At 41.6% G+C, this 19,697-nt stretch overlaps 1 protein-coding gene across 2 annotated transcripts; it reads right to left on the reverse strand.

Annotated features, from left to right (window-relative positions):
• Positions 1 to 9,580: 9,580 nt before the first annotated feature.
• Positions 9,581 to 18,705, reverse strand: LOC125509120 (histone-lysine N-methyltransferase ASHH3-like). 2 transcript variants are annotated; one of them, XM_048674006.1, is made up of 12 exons: positions 18,349 to 18,705; positions 17,271 to 17,394; positions 16,696 to 16,798; positions 16,430 to 16,529; positions 12,277 to 12,355; positions 11,969 to 12,140; positions 11,811 to 11,891; positions 11,468 to 11,677; positions 11,305 to 11,356; positions 11,168 to 11,233; positions 10,796 to 10,831; positions 9,581 to 9,856 (listed from the first exon to the last, which is right to left on the reverse strand). In XM_048674006.1, the coding sequence occupies exons 1-11, from the start codon at positions 18,421 to 18,423 to the stop codon at positions 10,805 to 10,807; spliced, it is 1,089 nt and encodes a 362-aa protein (XP_048529963.1). In that variant the 5' UTR covers positions 18,424 to 18,705; the 3' UTR covers positions 9,581 to 9,856; positions 10,796 to 10,804. The 2 variants fall into 2 exon arrangements, with proteins under 2 accessions (XP_048529963.1, XP_048529964.1); XM_048674007.1 differs by having other exon boundaries at positions 10,757 to 10,831.
• Positions 18,706 to 19,697: the final 992 nt, after the last annotated feature.

The raw sequence follows: 19,697 nt of genomic DNA on the forward strand, positions 1-19,697 counted from the left end.
GTGTATTGCGTGTGTAAATCTGGCTTACACCCGTTGTATTCGAACGTTAGAATCTATCACACCCGATCATCACGTCATGCTTCGAAACAACGAACCTTCGCAACGGTGCACAGTTAGGGGGAACACTTTCTTGAAATTATTACAAGGGATCATCTTATTTAAGCTACCGTCGTTCTAAGCAAATAAGATGTAAAACATGATAGCCATCACATGCAATCAAATAGTGACTATATGGCGAATTCGAGCTCGGTACCCGGGGATCTCCATCTTTGGGGCTCCATGATCATCGTTGTCACCGGCATGACACCATGATCTCCATCATCATGATCTCCATCATCGTGTCTTCTTGAAGTTGTCATGTCAACTGTTACTTCTACTACTATGGCTAACGGTTTAGCAATAAAGTAAAGTAATTACATGACGTTTATGTTGACACGCAGGTCATAAATAAATTAAGACAACTCCTATGGCTCCTGCCGGTTGTCATACTCATCGACATGCAAGTCGTGATTCCTATTACAAGAACATGATCAATCTCATACATCACATATATCATTCATCATTCATCACAACCTTTGGCCATATCATATCACAAAACACTTGCTGCAAAAACAAGTTAGACGTCCTCTAATTGTTGTTGCAAGTTTTTACGTGGCTGCTATAGGTTTCTAGCAAGAACATTTCTTACCTACGCCAAAATCACAACGTGAATTGCCAATTTATATTTACCCTTCATAAGGACCCTATTCATCGAATCTGATCCGACTAAAGTGGGAGAGACAGACACCCGCCAGCCACCTTATGCAACTAGTGCATGTCAGTCGATGGAACCGGTCTCACGTAAGCGTACGTGTAAGGTTGGTCCGGGCCGCTTCATCCCACGATGCCGCCGAATCAAGATAAGACTAATAACGGCAAGCAAATTGACAATATCGACGCCCACAACTACTTTGTGTTCTACTCGTGCATAGTAACTACGCATAGACCTAGCTCATGATGCCACTTTTGGGGATCGTAGCAGAAATTAAAAAATTTCTACGCATCACCAAGATCAATCTATGGAGTATTCTAGCAACGAGGGGAATAGGAGTGCATCTACATACCCTTGTAGATCGCGAGCGGAAGCGTTCAAGTGAACGGGGATGATGGATTCGTACTCGTCGTGATCCAAATGACCGATGACCAAGTGCCGAACGGACAACACCTCCGCGTTCAACACACGTACGGTTGGGAAGAAGTCTCCTCCTTCTTGATCCAGCAAGGGGGAAGGATAGGTTGGTGAAGATCCAGCAGCACGACGGCGTGGTGGTGGATGCAGCAGGATCCCGGCAGGGCTTCGCCAAGCACAAGCGGGGAGGAGAGGTGTTACGGAGGGAGAGGGAGGCGCCAAGAGGAAGGTGCGGCTCACCTCCCTCCCTTCCACTATATATAGGGGCTAGGGGGGCGCATGCCCCCTTGGAGATCCCATCTAAAAAGGGGGGGGGCGGCCCCTGGGGGCAACGGCCCCCTTAGGGTTTCCAACCAGGGGGGCGCATGCCCCCTCGGGGGGCAACGGCCCCCTAGGGTTTCCAACCCTAGGCGCCTTGGGCCCTTGGGTGGGGCGCACCAGCCCATTAGGGGCTGGTTCCCATGCCACTTCAGCCAATGGGGCCCTCCGGGATAGGTGGCCCCACCCGGTGGACCCCCGGAACCCTTCCGGTGGTCCCGGTACAATACCGGTAACCCCCGAAACCTTCCCGCTGGCCGAAACTGGACTTCCTATATATAAATCTTTACCTCCGGACCATTCCGGAACTCCTCGTGATGTCCGGGATCTAATCCGGGACTCCTAACAACTTTCGGGTTACTGCATACTAATATCTCTACAACCCTAGCGTCACCGAACCTTAAGTGTGTAGACCCTACGGGTTCGGGAGACACGCAAACATGACCGAGACGCCTCTCCGGTCAATAACCAACAGCGGGATCTGAATACCCATGTTGGCTCCCACATGCTCCTCGATGATCTCATCGGATGAACCACGATGTCAAGGACTTAATCAATCCCGTATTCAATTCCCTTTGTCAATCGGTACGTTACTTGCCCGGGACTCGATCGTCGGTATCCCAATACCTTGTTCAATCTCGTTACCGGCAAGTCACTTTACTTGTACCGTAATGCATGATCCCGTGACCAACCCCTTGGTCACATTGAGCTCATTATGATGATGCATTACCAGTGGGCCCAGAGATACCTCTCCGTCATACGGAGTGACAAATCTCAGTCTCGATTCGTGCCAACCCAACAGACACTTTCGGAGATACCCGTAGTGCACCTTTATAGCCACCCAGTTACGTTGTGACGTTTGATACACCCAAAGCACTCCTATGATATCCGGGAGTTGCACAATCTCATGGTCTAAGGAAATGATACTTGACATTAGAAAAGCTCTCACAAAACAAACTTACACGATCTTTGTGCTATGCTTAGGTTTGGGTCTTGTCCATCACATCATTCTCCTAATGATGTGATCCCGTTATCAATGAAATCCCCATGTCCATAGCCAGGAAACCATGACTATCTGTTGATCAACGAGCTAGTCAACTAGAGGCTCACTAGGGACACATTGTGGTCTATGTATTCACACATGTATTACGATTTCCGGATAATACAATTATAGCATGAATAATAGACAATTATCATGAACAAGGAAATATAATAATCATTTTATTATTGCCTCTAGGGCATATTTCCAACAGCCGGTACCTAGCATGCCGGCGTTGAGCTGGGTGAGGGCAAGGGACGTGGTGGATGGTGAGGTTGCAGCAGTAGTCATGGCGTGGTGGATCGACTAGGCTCTGATACCATGTGAAAGATGCTAGGATTAGGAATGATTGCCCATGGTAATCACCCACCGGCCCATCTTCTATTTATATGCAGCTATGCTTGTACAACAAGTATTACAATCAATCAGTATAAATCACATTAATTACTGATTGATATGCCAGCTCGTGTGATCTCCTATACACAACAACTACTAATCACGGATCGTGTGGGATATGCATAACATGGCAGTCTTAATAGTCATTCTCTGTGCATGTTTACTCTCTGAGCTTTGTAGCTGCTCATTATGTCATCTGCACTTTATCAATGCCTAGCTGCCTCTTGTTATTTCTAGCTTGTTTCTGAACACGCACTACTTCGTTAGGGGGCTATATGCATCATTGCTAATAAATATTTCGTTCACCATTTTCCTTTGTCATTCTTGTGTTGGGTTCATCGTTCATGATCATTCATGAACGGAAAGGCTAAAAATCTGATGTCAGACTTTTAGGCATGGAAAATCTGATGTTTTCCTTGGCAATTTATATTGACACGGTGATGCAAATTTAGTTTGCAAGCACGACAATTTTCTAGTCAGCCATGCTCGCCAACTAAACTTGCCATCCTCAGCGATCATAATTTGTCATGAAAAACGTTTGATTTGACATGGTCGAAAATCTGACGTCAGATTTGTAGTGAAGTCCTTCATAAATGAACTCCTTATGTTGTGCGTTCCATTTTATAAGTGCCTGGCTAACTAATGTACTTCAAACTACCGTACTGGTTTAAGGTGCTCCTGGAGCTACACTCTTGCAAACCACGTATGGTACCTTGACAAATCCTGATAACACCATTGGGACCTCATTGGTGACGAATGCATGTAAATGTAATTTTAATACATTATAACTGTGCATCTTAGGAGCTCTCTCAGGCCATTAGCATTCACAGCCACCAGATCTCCAGGTTTAATGCTTTCGGCCGTTCGATAAAACTCTCGCGCAGCACTTCCCGCAAACTGAGCTGGGCAGCTGCTCCCCTGGCAAAATTGGAGCCGCGTGGTTGATTGGGCCCTCGCCAGCATGAAGGCCTTCGTGGGCCGGATGTCTTGCATCTCCAGAAGGAGCCGAGGAAGCGAAGCGATGAAGGCCGCCCCCTCCCCTCCCCAACATCGCGTCTCTCTCCCTGTCTCCCATGATCTGTCCCGTCGTGCGCCGCCGAATTTCCAGTTGCGGGAAGGGAGAAGGAGTGTATGCGCTTTTCGTGGCGCATCTGGTTATCCCTGTCCCCTTAGGCTCTCGCGGAGACGACAGGCGTGAGGCGCATGCGACCTGGGCGCTCTCCTCCTTGACGAGACCACCTGCACGATCTCTCCTTCATCTCTATCAAACGGCGAACATGTGGTGCGCCGGCGCCGTCGTGATGCTTAAGCCGGAGAGATCTGTGTCTTTCCTGCCCTTCGTGGTGCCGATTCCCTGTGCCGCCACGACGCCGACCACCTCCAGGTCTTCATGCCGCACACAAGATGGGCGGTGCTCCTCGAAGCATCCTTGGTGGCTTAAGGTCAGATTGGATTTTATGTATAAGTTTGGAAGCTCATGTACCGACGTGTATGCTTTCATCCTAGAGGTCCATCGAGTGCCTCAAGTTGCTCATTCTGTTAGTTAGAAATATTGTCACACTTAATATGGCACTTGGATTGTTAGATTTTGCTTTTTAAGAGTTAGTCAATGCATCAAAGAGACTTTGTAATCGGTTGTATACCATGAAGGAAATTTCGTAATGTGTACTGACTGCAAGAAGGGTTGAAATTCTCTTAATGTGTCCTGGCTGCAGGATGGCCTTTTGATGCTCTAATTGGAAGTTATACCCTTTTAAGATGAAAAGGATACTGGGAAGGCTGATGCATTGTGCTCTAGAGAACAATGCCGTACAAGGTGAAATCATCACTCCTACTTTCTTTATTTAAAAGAGGTCATCTTCGTTGCTGTATTGTATCTTTATCATCAATGATCCACATGCTCATTCTCATTTATAGCAGTCATTCATTCATGTAAATGCCTTTGATACGCCAAAAATTACCTATCTAAAGATCACACTTTACTTGTTTGCTTTTCTGCAGATGAAAGGCAAAATCAAGGACCTTTCCATGAGTTCCATAGATCGGGTGAGCTTCATTTTGTCAACTAATTTTGACGGTCACTACTGTGTAACATTGACACTGATCAGACGTCATCCATTCTGACTTTCAGGTAAGGAAGCCAAAAAAATATCAATGCCAAGAGGTGCAACATGGATCATGGCGAGAAGAACGTGGAGTGGATAGAGGATGGGGAGCATGAGAATGTAGTGAACCTTTTGCATAAGGAACAGGTAATATTCTAAGCATATGGGATACTACTTTTTAGTATCCTGACTTCACCTTCGATTTTTGACTGGATTTGAGAGCTTTTCACAGGTGCTGCTGATGCGATAGAAGAATAAAGCTTTGTAGCTGACGAGCGAGAAAACGGGGGCGACATTGTGTCTCTGGCTCTCTGCTTTGCCCAAGTGCCGGTGTATCTACTCCAGTGCACCTGTGTTGGATAACTTCAATAAGTTTGTTAGCTTTTGTTAGATCCTTAGCTAAATATTTTTCTCATGGATTTAGTAGTGTATTTATACAAATTGGTTTCATAAGTAGTACTGGTAGATTTTTTGGTCTCTTATGTTGTTGACATGTCATGTTTGTTCATACATTTTAAATGCTTTGTTATGCAGATTAGAGCTTAAATAATATGGTTGGAAGTGCTTATTATGTTACCACTTTATTATGTTGCTCCTGAAGTTCGGCATAGATGCTAGCACGGAAGCTGACGCCTTGAGTATATATGTCAATGTACATATCCTCCTTTGTGGCAGCATTGCTTTTCGTGCACATGCGGAATCTGGCACCCTATTCTTTTCTCAAAGCCTGCCCTGGTTATAAGGAATAACATTGTCCTTCTCTGACAGAAGCAGTGGATTTTGTTAAGTGCTTTCTATGCAAAGATTCACATAGAAGGATGCCTGCAGCACACGCTTGAAATGAGTTTCAATCTGCCCATATGGATGCAGCTTAAACTTTTGTCGTTATTAGTCACCCACGGATAAGAAATGCAATGACTTTAAAATGCCATTGGTTATATTATGTCTTACTAAAGCTTAAACTTGTTCGTCAACGTTATGTAAAGATGCTTTGATGGTCTGCATTGATGAAATTTGTTCTAATTTTTCGTATGATGTTCCACAGAGAAGATATATGACATTGCATCTTCAAGTTTGAACTTGCATTCTTCTATCTGAAAATATTTGTTTCTACTGAAGAATGGTTGTGCCATAACCTCCCTGTTTTCATAAATCGCTAATGTTTCATTTCCACGTGTCTCATAGAACATTTTGATCTTGATTACTGCGTATGCTCACAATTTTCATAGGTATTTATGCCGGAGCCTACTTTTTTGTACCTTTGATATTAAGTACCAAAACAGAATGCTTAGACAGCTCTCAAAATCTAATCTATCTTGGATCAATTTATTTGCACTTAAAAGTGGCGCCCTCAAATATTTCTGTTTACACGTGTGATTGATCATTTCTTGATAGGCTTTGTTGATCTAGACAGTTGATGAACCTTTATCTGAAAATGCAACACTATTCATTGGAACGTGATAGAAATGGATGTATATTTGCTAGATTGAGACCGTGTGGCTTTTGATGTACTCCCTCCCTTCCGAATTACTTGTCGCAAATATGGATGTATCTAGATGTATTTTAGTTCTACATACATCCATTTCTGCGACGAGTAATTTGGAACAGAGGGAGTATGATATTTCTTGTTAGGCTTTGTTGACCTAGACTGTTTATGAGCCTTTTTATCTGAAAATGCAGTTTTCTTCATTGAAACTTGATAGAAATGGATGTATATTTGCTGCATTGAGATCGTGTGGCCATAGGTCAACAAGGCATCTGCCTAAACTGCCCCATGGAGCCGACCTTTTGACAAAGCATGACACACATAATGTGTTTTGTTTTCCATTTTTTCTCTGTTATTTCCACATCTTTGTTCTTTCCATTTTTCTTGTTATTCACCGTATAGGTCATTGCTTAGGCCTTTTGAGTTTTGGTTACTCACATCTTTCCATACGCGGCGATCAGAGTGAAATTTCTAATTAGCATATTTCTATAGCATTGTACACAATCATGTTCAGATATTGTCTTATGGAAATTCATATTTCTTTATTTTCATCAATGCCTTGGTTACTGCCTTGAGAGACTTTCCTTGATATCCCTCAAAGTAGGTTATTAATTCGTTGCCTATATACGTTCCTTGTATTCATTCTTGTCACTATTAAACTTTTGACATGGTAGTTTCTTGCCTTGATCTATGCTCAAGGACAAGGTTTATGCCAAGGGTTCTGTAGCTATTGACAATATTAGTGGTGCAGATTTTTTTCTTGCTTTTGTATCTGTGCATAAACAAGCTTGTTAGTTCTAACTTTTACACAGTTGAACTGAAATTTTTGTTTTAGATTAGTTCCAAATTGATTAAAATAGTACTCCCTCCTTCCCATTTTATTAGGTGTATTTGTTTCCCCAGTAAATCCCAGAATATTAGGCGCTGAAGCTCTGAGCCCGTGCTATTCTCTCGTACGGTTAGCATTCAAAGGCGGTTGTGCATGCCTTTGCTCTATCCTCCCGTACCGTTAGCAATTTAAAGGAGATTGGACATGCCATTTTTGTTCCCGAAATCATGGATGTCTCCCTCGTGCGATGGCTCAACTAACAAACGACTTATGCGTTCATTTTCGTGCTCAAAACTAATACGCCTTACAAAGTGGGAAGGAGGGAGTGGTGAATAAAATTTGGTAGTTCATCAAAATATGCCAATTCAAAATGAACTCTTCCAAGCTAACAGTTTGTGCAAATTTAACATATATATTTCATGTCTCTAGATGTCAATTATCAAATAGACGGGCACAGCAACACACGCCTTCAATGATCTAGTTAGTTGAACACTCGGAGCTTGTCTACCTGCTGTCATTGCTAACTGCAAAACTCGTTTCAGGTGCTGCTACCTTCACGGGACAGGCTACTAAACAATTTTGTTTCTCTTCAGCTGCAAATTCAGGTTTATATTATTCACAACAAAAAAAAATTCAGGTTTATATTTTGAACTGAGTGAATTCCATTTGTTTACCCTCAAAATTGACACTTGTGACAAATACTACCCGATTTAGCAAAAAATCTCAATTTAGCCAAACTTGTGCCACATTTTACCCCTTTTTTTTTCTCAATTTTGATGCCGAGCACGTGCAGTCAGCATCAAAATTGAGGGGGGGGGGGGGTAAAATGGGATAAAAACAGAAGTTACTCATCTTTTCATAGTCTTTTTTGGGCTCAGTAAAGCACCGTAGTTTTTTTCTGCTGGATTCACACATTTCATAACTAGTAAATAGCTTGTCTTTTGGACACTTCTAACTGGTGAAATCAATGCTTACTGGAGTGCAGGCTGAAGCTGGATTTGCACGGTGAACTTGACGGCCTAATTATGTGGGGGCAGTGCCCTTACTTCTGGTGCTCCGGTCTACGTAAAGATGACAGATCAATGTTTACACTATTAGGTTGTTTTGCTGCTATTTGCGCTATGTTGAATTATTGACTCGAGGCTTGCTAGTCCCATAGCTAGAACATCTATTCTATGTAAGCACCAACTATTTTCGTATGGAGTCCCTTGGATGTCATTTGGCCACCAAATTTTGCAAGAAGCTACAACATTAGGTCATAATCGAAGCCACAAAGTTTCGGATTCTTTTTTTGCTATTTGTTTTGTTTTACCGTTCATCGAGGTTGCAATGCACCTGTGTGTAGCCACAAACTTTCCCTTTTGCCTTTCACTTGGTCAGCCTCAGGGTGCAACTAGGTGGCAATCTCGGTAGAAACTAGAAACCACTTCGAGGATTCCACACCTGGTGGTCGCTTGTGGGGGACGATTTCATTCCTCACGTGCCAACAGCGCCACAGAGTCATGAGGAGTCCAAGCCTCTCCGAGAGAAACCATTCCGGTCCTGTAGGCACCATCTTGAGGATGTCTGGTAGTTTCCAGTGAACCGCCATTTCTTGCTAAAGCATCACCACACATGTAAACCCATGAAACGTCTCCTCTCACTCAGTCACGAAGGACATAAGTCAGAAATTTAAGATGTTAACCCTTTTTGTAGGCAAGGGATCGGTTACAAGGCGCCACACAAATATATGAACCTTAGCAAGAGCTAGGCACCTCCATAAGAAAGCCCAGACAATTGTCCCGTGCCGGGCTCACCGCAACAGGAGATGATCAAAGACGTGGTCAAGCCCTAGGGGATACGCGCTCCAGACCAAGAGTACACCGTTGCGCTCCGGCTCCCAAGCCAGCCATCATCTCCAAGACATGGACTCACTGATTGTGATGATTTCTTCGACATCGGCTTGCAGGAAATATTTACATAGATATATTTCTCCACATTGCGAGAATTCGATAGAACCTGCATCAAACGTATCTGGGCGGCTAGGTAAAAAGAAACTTCTGGTGCAAATAACAGTATTTGCTTCAGATGGACAATGTTCTCTCACATAAGGTAAAACTGCCAATTCTAGGAAGACGGTGTTTTCAGGGACAGGTGCTTCTTCGACAATTACTGATATCACATCTGCTGTAAAGTTCACTCCCAAAGCAACAAGCCAATAATGACACATGCAGGACAACAGAACAAAACTGTGACCCAGTAGAATAAGTCTCATTTGAGAGGGGTTGATAATGCAGGGAAAAATAATCTGTTTTGAGAGTGGAACCGGAGAGTGCAGGAAAGAAAAAACAATCTAATTTGAGGACGGAAATCTAATTTACAAGGTGGGAGCACACTGAAAAAAATTCTGGTTTGAGGGTGGATGGTTGCACCAAGCACTTGCCCAGTGATGATTTGTCTACAATGGTAGTGACAGGTTCAGCTGAGATGGGAATCAGCTGGATGTATCCTGTCAGTACACAGAAACATAAGGATCCTGCACACGATAGAGAAACATCCGTCAGACAAGGCATCCAACTAAGAAAAAATAGAAGGTCTGATAGTGGTATTTTTGTTTCAAATCCTAAGGAGTCCAAAAATAAATCCATATAAAATCACCCCTATCCAAACATAGCCTACTTTGGGAAATCAAGTGATCTTTCCATAAGAATCCTATATACTTAAGAGATTCATCCGCATTAACTTATTTATCTCAACATGCAAGCATGCCACATCACCGTACAATTATGAATGGGATAAGAACCACCTCAACATGCAACCATCCATGGGAAAATACCAACCACTACATGCAACCATGCATGGGAAAAGACCAACCACTACATGCAACCATGTATGGGAAAATATTTTTCATTCTATTATTCTACTTATATCCAATAAATATTTTACAACTAAGTCATATACATTTTTATTTTGGTCACGTGTTACTAATCCAAATATTTATATTCCACGCAATCAAATATCATCGAAATATATTGCAACTGATTCCCGCAGCAACTAGTTGGTTCAAATCTCAACTATGGGTATTTTAAGACAGTTCGAAATTTGCATGCCCATGCCACTTTGCCTACTCCAGTTCACTTTTTTTACCAGCGTCGGCCAGAAGGCAACGAAAACCTTGGTCAATATTTTGGCTAGCCAAGTTTTTAGTGGGCTTGACTTTGGCTCAAACCAAACACACACTACATCTTAATAGTTCCAAACAGCACATGCACCCCTACAGAAGTAAAACAATATCCTATTGCACCGTATGAATACATATTCTCAGTGCACTTATACAACATGTAAAAATAACTGAAATAGAAAAGAAAATTAACAGGATGAACAATAAAAATGCAAATTTTAACAACAGCCAGTAGTACAAAAGAAGGGTCCGAACATGAAATAGCACTATGTTATAAGTAGTCATCAGTGTAACCTTCAATATTCAGTCTTCTTCTGGATCTTCTGGGCGCTGTAAAAAGATAAGATCAAATGAGCAGGCGCCTTGTCTGGAGGAAATGAGACAAGCCCATCCAAAACAGGTATGGTAACAATGCTATATGCAATGAAGTGAGGATTGAAAATGCTCGGTATCGACCTTCAATGCAGTTCTACGATTGAAAGGTGCTATGCCTACGTAAATATGAGTAATCCGACTGTTATTTAAACATCAAAGAAAAAATCCAATCATGTTTTACTGACTTTGGTAGCAAATGTGAAGCAGAAGCTTGCAAGTAAGGTATGACAGAACCCAAAAGCTTCAAAAGACAAACCAAATCCACCAGTTTAGTGACTAAGAATGTCGTACCGGTAGGAAGTCCCAGTCTTCCTCTCTCATATCAAAATTTTCAGTAGTTTCTTCATCAAGCAGTAACTGAACCAAAACAAATAATATATAAATTGCTCATTAGATATCATGTAAAAATCATCTGTTAAAATACTCACGGTATGCATTCCAGTGTACTCATCATAGTCATGTACAACTGCTGGGACATACCTGAAAGGCAGAATATTGAAAGACAAGGGGTTAAACCAGACCGGGAACTGAAAACGACAGATAAAAGGATATCTAACACCATCAACCAGATTTGAAGCTGTGAAGGCATACATTTTGTCCCGTCGATCCCATAAACGGATGATCTCCCCAATACAATTATCTGAGGTTGTCTTTCTTTTCTTCATGTCGTGCTGATCTTGTGAGCTTGCTGAGTTGCCATTGTGGAGAACAAACGAGTTGACCGACTTAGACGTGCCAACCATTTTTCTGCAGTTTGAAGATCCACAATGACAATCTTGATCTGCTCCAAACTGGACAAATCTGTAAAAAAGGACAGAGATTAGAAACAGCAACAGTTTTGTGTACACGATGCGATAAAGCAAGGTGGGTGAAACAAAAAAAATTATAATGAAAAAAAAACTTATAAAGTAACCAGGAACCTGAATGAACATACTTATAGTCATAGGTCAGCTCCTCCCCTTTCTCTATGTCACGAAGAGCAAAAATTCCAACTCTGGTCTCTCCATCTACAGTCCTGAAATAACATGATACCAGTAGCAAATATCAGGGTCATCCGCATGGATATAGAATAAGCAGCACAATATAACTAACCATTTCTGCATCTCTGTGTTTGGTTCACAGCTATGATTGATGAACCTGGACTTGTTCCCCTTGTTTGTTGCATCAATGACCATATTACTACTGACCTCACAAAGATAGAAGTTAGTGTAACGTTGTCTCTTCATTTTCCATAGTCTTTCCTCACAAGTTCTGTCATCAATGACTACAAAATCGATGCAAGATATATGGATATTAGTTTGATCGCCCAGTGTACAATGTGAGTAACCATCATAATATATAATACTGCATTTGTCTGCATTTCATTTACTTGCTCAAAATAGATTTCAACAAACCCTTACCTTCTCCTACATATTCTATAACAAATTCTCCTTTCTTTATTTCGTCCTCGGCTATCAATCCAAAGCCACATTTCTCTGTCTAGAATATAACAGTCTTTAGGGAACTGTTAGGAAGTGAAAAATATGTATACACACCAATTAAACATTTTATGAAACAATTAAATTTATGCACCACTTACAACGAAACCTAGAAAATGGTCATCAAATAATAATGATTGGCTACGCTTCAAAAAATATGAAACATGAAACAACTTGCTTAGATTCTCTGTAGACTTATTAACACATAAGAGCATACTTTCCTCCTCGCATTTAATTTTGCAAATTGTAAAGTATTCAATGTTGAAGTATTGCTTGAGTTACTGCATGAAGAAGAATATACTGCCTCACAAGATAAAGAAAGTTTCATAAAGGGATTTGCCATGGTTTAAGGTGCAGGGCCAGTTGTGCACAGAATGCGACTATATGTTGGATATTTTGCTAACATACATATAATCTCTATGAAACATGCATATATAAGGGCCAGATCAGATATGGAGTACAGGGATAATTAATGGGGTTCCTAAGAGATCTCTGAATTATATATAAGTTCCAGATAGAAATACAAAATAGGGAAAAACATTGTATGTAACGTAACATCATAAGGAAAAACAATACCAGACAACACAGTATCATAAATTGACCTAGGGACAACGATGCAATACTGACTATAGAAACAAATGTCTAGAACGGTAAAATCACCAGAGTACATATAACCAAGAAAATGACACAAATCTAGTTAAGAAGGTCCTGGTGAACAAGGCAAATGTAGCAGAAGTTGTCTGCACACAGATTCGACATGTATGTATAGGATATAGCCAAATATGGTAAGTCAAGCATATTTTCCTCTGTTTGTATCCCCTAAGGTAACAACGAAACAAAAATTAGGTCGCATACGGACAGGTAACTGGTTAGCTGCACAGACTAACATTACAACTCACCAGAATCAAGAGCGTGCAGTGGAAAGAATTGGAAGTCAGAGGAGGGCATGGCCACTGTTGGAGGCGCCGACAGCAGCAGGTTTTGGGAGAGGAGAATAGAAGGGGCCAGCAGGCACCTGTGGGGTGAATAGGCCTTGCAGTGGTGGATTTGAGCTGCTAGCATCACTTCAGCAGAGTCACATAGGACAAAAAGGGCGGCCAGGCAAGTCAAGGACGCACAAACTTGATGTCAAGGAAACTGAGGCGGCTTGGCATTGGGAGTTCAGACCATTGGCTGCAAGTATTTAATTGTTTTGAACCACAGGGACCTGGAAAGCCAGATAGGGACAGGGAGAGGAACATCCCTGCCCCTGCTTCACAGGGTTCATCCCCCAATACACAGTTACCCCTACTGTGGTTGAAATAGAAGATCCCTATCCCTATGAAAAAAAATCCGTGGGAAGAATTCCAGCCAACCAATAAAGCCTACTAGAGGAATTTTCTACCGGGAGCAGGAGAGCCCCATTGGTGTACCTAACATGCAAAAGTCTTGACATATAGTTGTGGTTAGACAGAATTGCACCATGTATGGCAGATCAGGTCACAAACAACTGCCTCAAGAAAGCGGCTTGACTCATTCAAGTTGTACTGTCAAAATTACTAACTTCAAACATTTGGCGATTTTCTTTAAGCTACAATTTTTTATGTTTCATTTTATGTTGCTACCAACCACTTCGTTTATTTACTAGTATCCTCAAGAAAGAAATAAGAGAAGTCATTGTACCTGAGCAGATTGCAGTTTGAGAGTTCAAATATGCTTTATTTCAGTAATGAAAGAGAGAAATAGAAGTTATAGATTGGTCCATGTAAGCAGAACAGCTGGTATACTTACACATAAATACAACGATGTATTTAACTTATATTCTTTTACATGGGGTCATCGTTGCTGCTATTGACTTGCTCATTGGTCATGGACTTACAAGCAAGCAAATTAAAGTTCTAAGTTCATGCAACTTTTCTGTATTTGTTTCTCAATTATTCGTTCAATCAACCTAACACCTGGATGTAGGTATCAGCTGTCACAGGCTCACAGCACCTCCCGCCTCCCGTGCTATAAAATCTCAGCAACAGGTTCCCTGGGTACGATTAGATAAGCCATGCCATATGTGTATAGCAGGTTCCCATTGTTTACTCCGTTTTTGGTCTTCAGGCTCCATGTTTACGCAGGGATGATCGATTTTGAAGTAGATGAGAGAGGGTGCTGTCTTAAACTTCTCGCTGTCCAATGCTTATGCTGTAAAACGTGCCTCCTGTGCTACAAAATCTCGGCAACAAGTTCCCTGGGTACGATTAGATAAGCCACGCCATATGTGTATAGCAGGTACCCGTTGTTTATTCCGTTTTTGGTCTTCAGGCTCCATGTTTACACAGGGATGATCGATTGTGAAGTAGATGAGAGAGGGTGCTGTCTTAAACTCCTCGCTGTCCAATGCTTATGCTGTAAAACGTGTACATAATGTTTCCATCCTTCAATATAATGCATCTGGCCTGTAGGTCGGGCGACCGATCAAACGGCGCAGTGACTAATGTCGTTGATTTGTACCCACAGGTACATAGTTCCAGTTTTGGCAGATGCTGGTGATAGAAGCTTCGCTACATAATCGGACTATTCAGTTTTGGTGAAGACTCTGTTTAGTGAGGATCGTATATGCTGTTTTTTTTAGGATTGTCATACTGTATTGGAGTACTTGAGTGTTAAGATTGTACTGCCTTATTCCATCCTTTCTCAGTAATATACTTTTGATTCTTAGTATTTTGTAATTATTATCCATTTTTATGCATGTAATATACATGACTAACTGTCACGACTCCCCGAAAAAACAGCTTATTCTTTAAGAGGCAACATCTGTTTTTTACTTTTCGTGTGTGTATGTGATGATTTTTGTTCCCAAAGCATATTTCAGATTCGTGAGTGCTTATCAGTCAACAAAAAAAGGAATGACCGACTGTGGCCATTTCAATCAGACCAATAATGCATGAAGCAATGCCGAAGCAAGATTAACAGATCATGAATGGCTGTCTGGAGGTAGTGTGGCCACCGGTATTTAGCTCATTAAATGGGCGGAATAATTTAATTGAATAGCTCCAAGAGCAGATGGTACTGTTACAATATGGAAGATTGCTCGCTACGGCATGTACAATGGGGTGTTCTTCGTCATGATATTTAATTATCTACCGAAGCAAGAGAGGAGAAAGAAAGAAATTGTTTCACTCCAGGGAAAGCTAAGAGAAGGCTAATTGTTCTAAAGAATACGATCTCTAACACCGTATTAATGTTTTATAGCCATCCTAACAAGTCTTATTGGAAGGTTAAAAGTTTGCAACCAGACAGCAGTGTACCAGGAATAACATGGCAAGTTCGGTTAGCCCGTCTGTTAGAATCACATTATGTACAAACAGTATTATTTGTCACAAACTGTGTGACCTAGCACCATCCCCTGTTGGCCGTGGCAAGACACCATTCTGAGGTAATTGATGGGCATTGACGAAATAGGCTCTTGATACAGTATAGTTGTTCTACTCAGCCGCTACTCTGCTACTAAAAAAACTCTACAAGATCTCCACCCTGGTCACTGAAACTAAATAAGTCTACAAAATGTACGAAATTTTAGCTACTATTGTCAATCCACGGCCAGTCACTCAAATTACTACAGACCTACCCATGTTTTCCTCGATATTTGCTGTTAGGATTTTATATTGCTCCAATGCAAACCTTATTTTGTTCATTTTTACCCATGCAGGATTTAGTTGTTGGCAGACCCAAAGCTGTTTATTTCTATAAAGTTGGTGGTAGAGGTCCTTGCTGGGCTTTTGACAGTGAGACGAAGTTTGTAGGTTGGTTTCAGTGCTATATGCTTTGCATTATTGAAGATTAGAGAACCCGGAAGAATATTCTTAATGAATATGGCTCCTCTAATCCTATTATAAAATAAGGAACCTACAGTCCCCTTACGATACAACATAGAAACTAGAACACATTCTATTCAAGGCGCGTGCAGTAAAAATGGATTATATTCAGATATTGCATTATAGGGCCATATATAGCAATCACAGTGTTCCTTCTCAGTCCTCAATTTTCCCCTTAAATGGCCAATTCTTCCAGACTCACTAATTATGAAAATTTGAATAGGTCATACCTTAATCAATTTTGTTTTGAACAAAGGTCGGAGCTGGAATGATTTATTGGCACAATTGTTCTCACATTTACAGTTTGATGAACAACAAGAGAACAGCATCCTGCACCAATAAAATAGCGGTTCAGAATTGTTCTTTTCTCGACAATACTGAATTTTACAAGTGCATTAATCAAATAGCCAAGAATGTATTTTTCTTACAGAGTACGAAGCAATTATATTATGCGCACTTGTGTTTGCGTGCCTGAGAGAGAGAGAGAGAGAGGTACCCGCATTGGCAATCTTTTCCACAAGCAACTGGTGATCCAGAAGAAAGGGAGCAAGAACAAAAAATGCCATCATCTTCAACCCGCTTCTTAGTAAGATAAACATCTTTGCAGAATTAAGGACATCAATAATGTAAAAAATATGATTATCATGTGCAGATTAGAAGTTCACATCATGAGAGTGTAAATGGGCAATGAAAACTTTATATACCTAATCATAGGGTGGGGGGGGGGGGGCAAATGAGAGAACCAACAATACATTAAGCCATTTTGCGATGCATCCTTGTAAGCACATTATTGCAAAACATAAAAACACTCCCATACCATGTTGCTTTCTACTTCAAAGACTATGTTATCAGATTTCCTTGCATGTCACATTACAGTTATAGGTGTATCACAAATCCAGATTGCCAGGTGAAATACATTGAAAGATATGATGAATCGTACTTCACAACATAACAGAATATGGAAACTTCAACCCGACACTTTACTAAACTGAATCATGCAATGGTGCACATGATTGCTGCTCTGAAAACTCGAGAAGTAGATAGGTTTCAAGAAATGATTGGCAAGGATACTCCGCTTAATTGGTATATAGTAGCCTAGCTTCCATTCTTTCAACGCAGATGGCAGATCAAAATCAACAAAATCTGCAGGATCTTTCAGCGCCTTAGTCAATTCATCAAACACACGCTCAGGGCCCTGCACAACAAATATTGATGATAATATCACTAGAAATTCTCTCTTTGAATTTCTTCAACCTGAATTTTAATGGCTTGTAAAATTTTCAAATCTGACAGATTGTGACGACTGTTTAAGCCTCACAGTAGCCATGACCAGCTGACCCCTAACACCCCCCTCCCTACACACCCCATGCATATATACTGGCTCGACCCCTGTCTATTCTGTACAAAAGGATAAATACAGTTTTGTAGCAACATGGTGACAGTGTGACGGAGAATAGTTCTGTGAAGCACCATCCAAGGGCAGGCACAAATCACCTATTTTGCACACGGAGTCACGGATACACATGCATGAACACGGGGTTCACTGTTAGTGAGCACATAACCAAGTGGCACGGTCAACCCCTCGCGTGATTGGCCATGGTCAGTGTTATTGTAAGCAGTTTTTGGCCAAGGCACACCGCTTTAGCAAGTTTAGGGGGTCCAAATATGTGAATTTAGAGTACCAGGACTAAAGTGAGTGCACCGCACAACTTAAGGAACTGAAGGGACATTTTACTTACCTATGTTTATGTTAGACTCAACATAAGCTAGAATCAAGAAAAAAAACTACAATAAAGGAAATTCTACTTTAAATATGATCGGCACAGTAAGCTGTGTGGAAACGCTAATGCAGGTACGACCAGTGGGATTTGGAGCAAACCACGGGCCAAAAGCTAAGCGCTTATAACTACCTCAAAAAAATGCCTCACTGAAAGCAGAAAAAAGATATGGCTGGATTGCACAATGAATATATCTTCATCTTCTATTTCTATAACAAGAAATGAAATTGATAACAAAATGCATCAATTTATTTAGAAATCTGACATTGCCAGCACCGGAATTTTTTTAGAGAACCAGTACCAGAATTAGGACTAAACATACTGACATAAGCATCTTCTATTTAGTTCAGTGCATCAAATTTAGAAATTACCCAGGAGCCACGAGTAGGCGAGCTGCGAGAGCAGGCCGCGGTTGCGCCTGCGTCGCTGCGTGACTCGGCGAGCATCAATCTCGACCCAGCGTTACACGAGGTCGGCGGCGGCAGGAGTCCGCCGGTCGAAGCGGAGGCGGGAACTGGCCGGAGGGGGAGAACACTGCCTAGGCCGAGGCGGAACGACGCGGTCACGTGGAGGCGGAGCAACCAGTAGGTGGGGAGAGGGGAACAGGGGAGGGCGGCGGCGGGGCAGGCGTGCCGCGTGCAGCAGAGGCGGCGGCCGGTGGGCGATGCAGCCGCACGGGGTGAGCAAGGTTGAAGTAAACCGTGGTTTCGAGTTTTTCTTTTTTGATTTTGATGTGTTCTTTCAGTTTTCTTTAACATACTAAACACACTGCGAACTAAGAATGTGTGGATGGATGGTTAGGTGGACAATGGTATCGAGGCACCCAACCCGTCAGGGTTTATAGTGTTTACATGCTGACTTAGTCCCTTGAAGGTGTTTATAAAGGTAAAATATATGTGCGTTCATAAAGAATGAATGTATGCATGTATATGTATGAGCGCTTGTATCTGTACCGTGTTAACATAGTAAATATTCTAGCTATGCTAATTTAATTAAAAAAGATTAGAACGGGGGCTCATCCAGAAAATCAGGGGGCGATGGAGAGTTTAGAAGAATTATCATGTAAAAGGCCTGTAACGGTACATACATACACAATATTGGTCCATAGAAACATGCACTTGCCCCTATTTCTATGAACACACCCATACATTTTATGTCTATGAGTATTTTCAAAAGACTAAAACGGCACACTATTTTAAAATTGACAAAGTCGTCACATATGCATTTGTGATCGACGGAAACGTCATTTCTTCACTAAAAGCACATCATCAAAACGTCTGAAATAAATCTAGAAAAGTGCCAGCACTTGTAACAAAACTAGGACTTAAACTCCTAATTTAGTTCGCACGTGTTCTTTCAATTAAAACCCGTGCAGGTCACAAACCTTGAGCGTATGTTGTGTGCAGGTGCAAACTCTCTGAGGGGTGACGAAATGTGACAGACTAATGACTAGTCATAGCGTGTTGTTTTGTAGCCATGTCGGTCATGTTTGCCGAGCTGGCGAGGCTCTAAACATGATTGAATGTTGTTGATAGGCCTCGCGGTTTATGTGCTTGAATCCACAGTCCTTAAACTAAAAAAGAAGTAAAAATAAAACCCCTTACAGATTATGTAGTGATGTACCAAAAATTAAAAATAAAAATGTTATGTGTGTATATGGGCTAGAACCTGTGACATGCCTTTTTTGCAAGTCGTGACCCAAAACTAAAACTAAATATGA

This window comes from Triticum urartu, chromosome 5, assembly GCF_003073215.2.
Source record: "Triticum urartu cultivar G1812 chromosome 5, Tu2.1, whole genome shotgun sequence".
Classification (NCBI taxonomy): domain Eukaryota; kingdom Viridiplantae; phylum Streptophyta; class Magnoliopsida; order Poales; family Poaceae; genus Triticum; species Triticum urartu.